Source organism: Lichenostomus cassidix, chromosome 17 (genome assembly GCF_008360975.1).
Source record: "Lichenostomus cassidix isolate B80296 chromosome 17, HeHo_3.0, whole genome shotgun sequence".
Lineage (NCBI taxonomy): Eukaryota > Metazoa > Chordata > Aves > Passeriformes > Meliphagidae > Lichenostomus > Lichenostomus cassidix.
The window spans coordinates 446,787-455,897 of NC_139497.1; the positions used below are offsets into that span (position 1 = coordinate 446,787).

Consider the following 9,111-nt stretch of genomic DNA (forward strand, 5'->3'; position numbering starts at 1 on the left):
CTCTTTGTGAACAGTGAGGCAGCAGAACCAGAGCAAAGGCAGCTCCTCACTGTGCCCTGAGGAGAGAGCGACCCACATTCACCAGCATTACACCACCACCATAATTGGATTAAGCCACAGGAAGACTCTTTTATCTTGTTTAGTTTAAACTGCGTTAGCGCTGCAACTCCCTATTAAGCCACAGACAGGCTATCTGGGGTGAGCGCTCTCTCTGCCCAGCCATTTAGGCAAAATGCAATTCTGTTATCACAAGTCTCACACTGTCCCGTGCTTCTTTATCAGGGCAAGAAGCTAATTACACAGCCTGGCTCACACAGGTAATGAGCACTTGGAAAAACACAATAAATGTAAAAAACCTCCCAGGTCTTTAAGGAGCCTTTTCACAATTCTCTCCCTTGTATCTTTACCTCAGCCTGATCCATTTTCTTTCTTCACACTGAACAAGGTATGCAATGCTCCAGAGCTGAAGAGGTGTGAGCAAAGCCTCAAGTCAGCTGGCTTCCACTCCCACCACAAAACCTGTGTGGCTCTGGAAACCAAGGTGTGATGTAGCACAGTTGGAGCAGGACACACAGAAAGGTGAACAGATGAACTATGGGGCAAATGTTTCTCTACAAAGCTCTGCAAGGTCAGTATTTTATATTTCACAGTTTAGGACACTAAACTTGAGGAGAAACATCCTACTATTGGTTACACAGCAACTAATTCAAGGAACAAGCAGCTGTTGAACAGTGACCTCCCTTTATCTATTCACACATTAATCTCTGCTGCATCCAGCTGCCTTTTCCTGCTGCCAGGAAACCAAACCTTAATTTAGAGATTTGCATTCTGCCCATCAAAATCATCCTTGCAATTTCAGCTGGATGCAAAACTCTTTGATTCCCATTCTGGAGCTTCTCATCATCATTGTGCAGTGCTGATATGTGGGATTAAACAGCTGATGCGGGATCCATTTATTTAGAGATATAATTTGTACAATACTTAGGACTCCTTCAGGATGAACGTTACTAGGATTATTAAATTTGCATGCCACAGTGGCCAGCTATTTCTGAAAACCCCTCCTCCAGGAAAATAAGCTCCTCTGGAGTGGCACAGATGAAGTGGCACATTTGCACCCACAGCCCTCTGCTGAAGGAAAGCACTAAGTGCTGCAGGCTGAAAGGTGGGCAGCTGGCTACCAAATGACTCCTCACAGCACAGTCCAAAGGCTGTTCCCAACAAAGTAAAGCTTCATTAGTGCAGAATCAAAGCATTAGCTGCAACAGCTCAAACAGCTCTACTTACAACATCATATCCAGTCGGTGCTCGGCTCCGGGATGCCACCACGCCAACGCCGGTGATGGGATCCATGGGCAGGTCGGGCAAGGCATCGGTGAGGTCTCGCACCTCAGGCATTATGGACTGATCCTGGAAGAAAGGAGCAGGATTAAAGGGCTGCTGGGCAGCACACCCCAGCAGAAGCCAGAGAACCGAGAGCACGCATGCATGCCACAGTGCCTGTGCTGACACACCACAGACGGCCAAGGTAAACACAGGATTAGGCCAGACACACCTTCTGCACTTTCATTTGCTTTTGATAAGAGGGTACACTTGTGCAATGCCAAATAGGTTTGAAATTTGGGCTGTCAGCCTCTGAAACTCATTTTGTTGCTTCCATGGGCTGGTCTCCAGCTAGCAATGACAGGAAAACCAAAGCTCGATCCCTTCCCTCCCAAAAAGAGAACAAATTTCATCCCCAAGTCAGGCTGGTTGAAGCAGCTCTGTCGTTTTAAACAGCAAGAAATCTGCTCCTAATGGCTTCAGAGGGGGTTCCCCATCCACTAGGGATGTTAAGACATGCTGGGGGTTCCCCCATGAGTCTTCTGTCCCATCACACCCCCGAGCCAGACCGTTTTCAAGGAGCAGCACAGATGTCTCTGGCGCTGGATGCAGAACCGCACTGGCTGCAGGGAGCCTCAACACCAGGGAACACAGAGGAAGCACAGGGTGGGCTGGTGCAAAGCAGAGAGGCCTTGAGGAGGCCTGAGCATCTTCCAGAAGAGATACATCACCGAGAACGTCAGGGAGGGAGATATGCAAAAGGGACAGAAGCAGGTAAGACCAACCAATTTCGGAGAGATGCTGCTGCAGGAAGCAGGAGGAGAGGACAAGAAAGGGGTTGAAACAACCGAGGTGGAGGATGGGGAAAGGTGCCACTGCCTCAGCATGTGGTGTCCTGCAGAGGCAGCCAGTTAAAGCAAGTCTTCTCTGGCTTTCAGGCAGGAATGCCCCAGGAAACCACCCCCCACGCACCCCAAGACAAAAGGGCAGTGCTTTGTGTAAACAAGCATCACTGTTGCACAGCCAGACAAGCCGTGAACCAGAGCTGCCTAATTCAATTCCCTCCTCAGAGCAATCAAACCCCAGCGTTTCTAGGCCATTTAGACGGCTGGTTACTTACTGCTTCTAGAAAAGGCAGAGGTGAGTACTGGTGCCAGTGGGACCTGGGTTTACACTTCACAATGCCCAGTCTGAACAAACATCGTGCTGCAGGCAATAAAAAAGAGCAAGTCTGGGCCCTATGTAAATAATAATAACGTCACATGAACAGCCAGACTATTTGAGGAGTCCAAAACAACAGATGCTAGTGACCAGTAACGGTTCAATCACTATTGTGGATAAATCAAACTGAGGAGAGAGCTCTGCTTTAGTACTGGGAGATGCATCCAGCACAAACGTAGCAAAGTGAACCCTCTTTGCTCCCAAAGCAGTTCAAATCTCCAAAGCATGATGGGAAGCGCAGCCTGAGCCGCAGGGAGTCACCCTCCTCTCCCAGCAGGCTCCCTGTCCTCAGGGCAGGCAAGGAGCACAGGACCCTGCTGCAGAGCGCTGAAAGCACTGGCACAGACATGACAGACCGCACACCACACCACCGGCTCAGCCAGATGCCTTGCAAATAATGCAGAGCCTCAAACATACAGCACAGAACAAACAAAATATGAACTTAACAAAGAGCTTACAGTCTGTTCTTCATGAACATTTTCTGAAACTTCTTCAAGTCACTCTCAATAGTACGGTGACACGTTACTACACATTGGGAGGAGCTGGGAGATAATGAATGCTGACATAAGCTTCTCTTAGGCCATTTTGAACTGAAATTAAGGTAAGCGATGATATTGCCCAGCTCGTTAAGAATACCACACAGCAGGCTCCAACACAACTGCAGCTGCACTGCAGGGAAGCAGATCTGTTCACCCGGTGCCTCTGGCCTTCACCAAAGGCACCCTGACGAAGTGCCTGCTGCTGAATGCTGCCCGGGCTCTGTCTCACCGTGCTGGGGCCTGCTGCGGGGAGGCCCACGAACCAGAGCAGCTGCCAGGTCAGCCTGGGCGAGGCCGAGGGGGTCCCTGGCACCAGCATGGAGGCAGGGCTGAGTGCTCCTGCCCGCAGCACGGTGCCGCAGAGCAGAGCGGTCCCCCTCAGCCAGTCTTCAGTGAAGAAAGAAGGGCACCTTTGTGGGAGCCATTTGCGGCCCTGCTCGGCATGGCAGGGGGAGGGGAAACAGCATCAATCCCCACTTTGTGCCGCCTCACACAAAGCCCCTCTGTGGCGGCGGCGCTGGGCGCGGGGCTTTCCGCCTTGCCGTGGGCTAGCGTGGCGCAGCACCGGCCTGGGGCCCCAGCGGCACCTGCTGTGGCAAGGGCCGGCCAAGCTCCCTGTGCCCACGGAGCCCAGTCCCCTCCTCTTCCCCATGCCCACGGCCGGTAGGGAGGGCCGGCAGAGCACTTGCCCACGAGTGAACCTGCTGGCATTGCTGCAGCATGGCCAGGCTCTGCCACACCAGGCCAGTCACTCTGGGCAGCTCCTCGCTGTGCGGGTGGCACTGAGGATGCATCTGGAACAGACATGGAGCAGAAGCAATTGGTTTACACACTGCAATAAATGTTTTTGTGAACTCTGCACAGGTCAGAGGGGCTGGGCAATCGCACTGACCATTAGTTACACTGCACCTCTCCTCAAGGGTGTCAACAAAGTCTGGTTTCTTCTCTACTGCACTTTTAAACTTAAAAATAAAAAAACAAACAGTGAAAGAGGAGATTAAATTAAGGAGCAGAATTCTGTAAATACTCCTATTAGGCACCTTGTTATTTTTATTCTTTTTAGCAACATCAGTTTGACCTGCATGCCCACCTACCATCACAGTGGCTGAGCACTCAGCTTAGGACACTAAGGACACTTAGGACTAAACAGCCCATCAGCATCCTGCAGTAAGCTGCCTATGCTGAACCACTCACTGCAGGGTTATTCTTGGAACAGGCCAAAACAACGAGAAGAACATTTTTCCGATAAGTTGGGCGCATGCTTCCTGAAGGCTGTTCTCAGCTGTGGGGCCACATCCAGTCCCCAGCACACCCCAGCAGCCAAGGGAAGCCGGATGTGAGCTCTGGGGCAGGAAGAAGCTTCAGAACACTGTGGGGCCACTCAGACAAAGCCAGCAGGGAAACAGTATGTCTCTAACAGAAAAAGCCCCTGTGCATCCTGCCAGCACACTCAAGAAGCACACAGCAGAGCAGGGTGGGATGGCTGCAGGATGAGATGGACAGAATGCACTCTTGGACAAGCAGCCACCACACTGCTAGCTCTATCCTGAATGCTTCCCAACCCTTGAACCAGCCATGCCTCAAGGCAGAAGGCTTAGGGTCCCAGGCATCCCAGCTGTAGGAGAGGCCTTCTGGGACTCTGCCAGTTCCTGGCATAGCCGTTCTCCCACAGGCCATGCCCACAGTCACACACACCTCCCCTTCTGCCAGCACTCCCAAGTTTGTTTATATCCTTTCACTAGTTCTCTCCCATTTCCTTGTTAGCTCATCTGCCTTTATTAGTTTATCCTAGGCATACTTTTCTGCTGGCTCCATTGAGGTGACTGACCACACACACTGCTGGGCTCTGGCTGGGACACATACACAGCAGAAGAACCCACTTTCAGAAATGAATGCATTATTGTGAGCTCCTAGAGCATTTCTTGCTCTCAGTGTTCCTTTTCAACAAGTTCAACAAGTTCAAGAGCTGGTGGGTACAAGACCAGATCAGGCCTTTTAAAGTATTTGCGACAGAAACATCATGCTGCCAGCAAAGCAGGTCAAGCTCTCAAGTTAAATAGCCAGGGACTTGGAGGGAGAATGGTCTTATTGTTTCTTCCTCCAACTACGAGCCCTGCACTTTGACACTGACTTGCTCTTCCCACAGGCAGAGAAGTATGAGCTACGGCAAAACTGGAAAAAAAATATCAACTGGAAAAAAATATCAGCTACCTCACTGAGTCCCTGCAGTCTGTGGGAAACAGTCCCATAAACCAAAGCAGACACGCTGCTCAAACCCTTGCCCACCTGGTCCATCCCTTTACGAAGGTGGGCAGCACTGCTGGCCCAAGGTGTGCTGCTTCAGAGTCACACTGCTGCACAGCCAGACAAGCCGTGAACCATAGCTGCTCTGCATGCCCACACCTCCCACCGTGTCCAGAAACAGGACATGGCCCCAGCCAACTTACTTTTTCTGTTCAAGAAACAGTACATAGTTTTAATCAGAAAAACAGGAACCTGCAGTGGCAATTGGAGTCAGGGCCTTGGAGGCCACCACCACAAACAGGAAGAGTTTCAGTGTCACATTTCACCCCCGTGGAAGGCACGCCTGTAATCACCCCTGCACACAGGCTCCCATAGGAGACAGCTGCCCTGCACCAGCTGCAAAATCGACACTTTGTGACTGAACGGCATGGAAACAGGAACTTAAATGACAGAATGAGCAAAACTGAGACGCTGTATTGCTTCACAGCTCTTCTAACTATGGACACACATTTCTAAAGTGTCCTGTTTCAAACCAAAATAGGCTTCCATACACAGATGACCTTGCACCAGGGCAACAAAACTGAAATGACATTCACTTCATTTATTTCTATCTTGGCAGAGGTATGAACAGTTAACTGTGGGCTACAATCACCCTTGAGCCTGGGATTCACTTTGTCAGAGAAGCACATGATTCAATAGTGAGATATTGTGTGTTTTATTTCACACCTCCAGAAGCTCAAGCTAAGCCTCCGTCTAGCAGGGAAGGCCATCTTAGCTAAAAATTATAGGGACGACACTGCCAACCTGCCACACAACACACACACCTCCTAAAGAACAGACAAGCATGTTCTCACTCAGTTAAAATAAAACACAAAATGGAGAAACCCAAGCTTTAGCCCAAGCAGCTGCACACCTGCTGATATCCCGCCTGTCTGGTTTCTGTGTTAGTGTGACCAAGCCGAGAATGTCCCAGCTCTGGCAACGTGCACAGAACACCGAAGCTTGATGGACCTTTGAAAATCTCTCCAGAAACCTCAGAGAAAGCCTGCAAACCTCGGTGATGCAAGACCCGAGTACTTAAGACACAGGTAACTCAGTGTCGCTGCTCAGGCCAGCGCTGTAAGTCAGCCAGTGTCATACCTCCGGCCATGCACTGAGCACAGGTGAGACACGGGCAGTCGGGCAGACCCATGCTGCAAACGCAGCAAAAGACCATGAAACAGAGGGGGGTTTTGTTATTTTCTCTAACCGTCACCAAGAAGAATTTACAGTAAATTCTAGAGCAGGTCAAGGTCACCGGGGCTCTACCCCACGGCTGGTTCCCGAGGCCGTTCCGGCAGCTACCCCAGCCTCGGAGGAGCCGCCGGGCCTCACAGAGGCCATCGGGGAGCTCCTACCCGGGCCCAGGCGCTAGGGCCCCGCGACGCCCGGCCCCGGCAGCCCCGGCAGCACCGGCAGCCCCGGCCCGAGGAGCTCCCGCCGTCGCCCCGGGGGACTCAGCCCGCCCGCCTCGCCCGGTGCCGCGATCGAGTGAGCTCCCCCGCCGCTCCTCCCGCCGCGCCGGGCCGGCCGGGCCCACTCGCAGGAGCCGCGAGAGCTCGCGGGGCTCGGGCCCGGGCCGGCGGCGGGGCCGCGGCGGCTGCAGGGACACTTAACTGTTGCCCGTGCGGCGGGCGGCGGGTCGCGGCTCCCCCGGCGCAGGCAGAAGCAGCTCCTCATCGCCCGGCGGAGCCGGCGCGGCGCGGCCCGGCGGGAGGAGCGGCGGCGGGGGAGCGGCCTGCGGGCCCGGGCGGAGCGGAGCGGAGCGGGGCGGGGAAGGGAAGGGAGAGGACGCCGGGCAGGCCTCGAGACGGCCCCGGACCCGAGGCTCACGGCGGGGCTCGGCCTCCCGCTGCCGCTCCGCGCCCACCGCGGCCGGACCGCGGCACGCAGGGCCCAGATCCCGCCCCGCCCGGCCCGGCCCGGCCCCCGCGCCGCCCCACGACCCCCGCCCCGAGCCCCGCCGTGCGGTGCGGTCCGGTTCAGTGCGCTCTGGCCCGGCCCGTCCCACGGGACACTCACCGCGACTGCCGCGCAGCGCTGCTTCTCGCCGCTCCGCCCGGCCCGGCCCGGCCCAGCCCCGCCCGCGCCCACGAGCAGCCGGGCTTGGCCCCGCAGGGCCCGGGGCGGCACCTCGCGAAAACCTTCCTTCCCCGGGAACAGGGCTGTGGCCGCCCGAGCTCCCCAGCACGCTCCGAACACCCCCCGGCCCCGAGCAGACGGGAGGTGCCAGGTGGAAATAGCTGAATAGTCGTGATTTGGTCAATGTAACCGCCTTCTTCCTTCTGAAACAGCCTGCATCCAGAAGATGGACAGCAGCTGCTGTGGGCTGAGGAAGGGCAAAGGGTGTCAAACAAGCTGGTTGTCTTTTCAAGAAGTCCGTGGGGTTAGGGAAGTGAGCGGTTTCAGGAGCTACCTTGAATTCATTAGGATATTTAATGCCCTGTCTCACCATGACCTGAAAAACAAATTAAACAGATACGGTCCAAAGTGGTCAGAGTTTGCCTGGCTAGCTGGATGATCAGCAGCCTTTGGGTCCACTCAGCACAGAAGACATCATGAATGAAGGGTCTGCAGAGGTCTGGTTCTGCTCAGCCTTACCACACGCCAGTGTTGAAACTGTCAAAGACACTCAATGAATTAGCAGATGATGTGAATTGCAGCATAACATGGGACAGGAGCATGATCCATAGCTGTCATTACATGAACTAATCCTGCAGCTGTCCTGCACTGGATTTTGAGCACCTTACCTGAAGCAACATCAACAACAAATGTCTGGAGAGTAGCAAGATGGGTGTAGGGGCTGACATCAGCAGGCTTTGATGCAAGACAGAGTTGGAGTTGCTAATCTAAAGCAAATGAAAAAGTCCTGGGTTGAAGAATGAAATAAGGGAGGGAAGGAAACATGTTAATGTGTATGTAAATTAAAGAAAAGGGCAGAAAACTGTTCCCCTTTGTGAGAGGCTGAGAAGTGATGGGTATGAAGTGCAGCAAGAGATTCAGTGATGATATGGTAAAAAACTACAATACCAAAGAGTGAAAAACAGCTTGGACAATTTTTTTCCTGGCCAAGTCGAAAGGCCTCCCAAAAGCTCTGTCTCCAGGCTGGTTTTGCACCTCTCTCTGAGGTAGGCAGGAGCTCGGCTAACCACGCATTTCCCACTGGCCCAACCATGACTGGGCTGTAGGTGCTGATGTGCCTGCAGAGCTGACGACCAGGGGAGCTCCTGGGTTTGATCCTCAGGCCTTTTCCAGCTCCTTGCTCTTCATCCTGGTGTGGTCAGACTTACTGCCAAGCAAAACACTATGAGCTTTGATTAGTCGGTGTTTGACAGGCTTGTCTGGAAGGCAACATACACATTAGTGGTTTTGTGTTCCTGTCCATAAAGCAAACAACAGAAACTGGTGTCCTGCTTCATCCTGGACACAACTGTGGGCGGGGACCAAACCTTCCTCCTGTCCTGACTGGTGCTTCTCTCTAGTAAAGCATTTTAGTCTGGTGCTTGCTGAACCATGGTAATAACGGAGTGTTTTGAATGGCAGCTCTGTTCCCGCCCTGTTTGACCAAGGCTCTCTGGCTCCTACTGCGTACAGCTCTGATGACTGCTAGTGGATTCTGCATCCAAAGATTAAAAAAAAATATATATTTTTGAGCGATAAGGAATACAATGCATTTTTTTTATTTTGAAAGTAATTTAGAGAGAAGAAAAGATGATGCCTGGTGGAAATGAGAAATATATGTCCCATA

General features: G+C 53.0%; 1 protein-coding gene across 8 annotated transcripts in view; it reads right to left on the reverse strand.

The window, feature by feature from the left end:
• Positions 1-7,534, reverse strand: part of MVB12B (multivesicular body subunit 12B) — a 48,929-nt gene extending 41,395 nt beyond the window's left edge. Inside the window, exons 1-3 of one of the 8 annotated variants that reach the window (XM_085076655.1) lie at positions 7,386-7,534; positions 2,441-2,558; positions 1,285-1,407 (exon numbers count right to left, since the gene is read on the reverse strand). In XM_085076655.1, the coding sequence (XP_084932781.1) occupies positions 1,285-1,395 (111 nt within the window). In that variant the 5' untranslated portion in view covers positions 1,396-1,407; positions 2,441-2,558; positions 7,386-7,534. Of the gene's footprint in view, positions 1-407; positions 527-1,284; positions 1,408-2,440; positions 2,559-6,979; positions 7,307-7,385 lie in introns of those variants that run through there. The other 7 variants (XM_085076649.1, XM_085076654.1, XM_085076651.1 and 4 more) reach the window with 7 other exon arrangements.
• Positions 7,535-9,111: the final 1,577 nt, after the last annotated feature.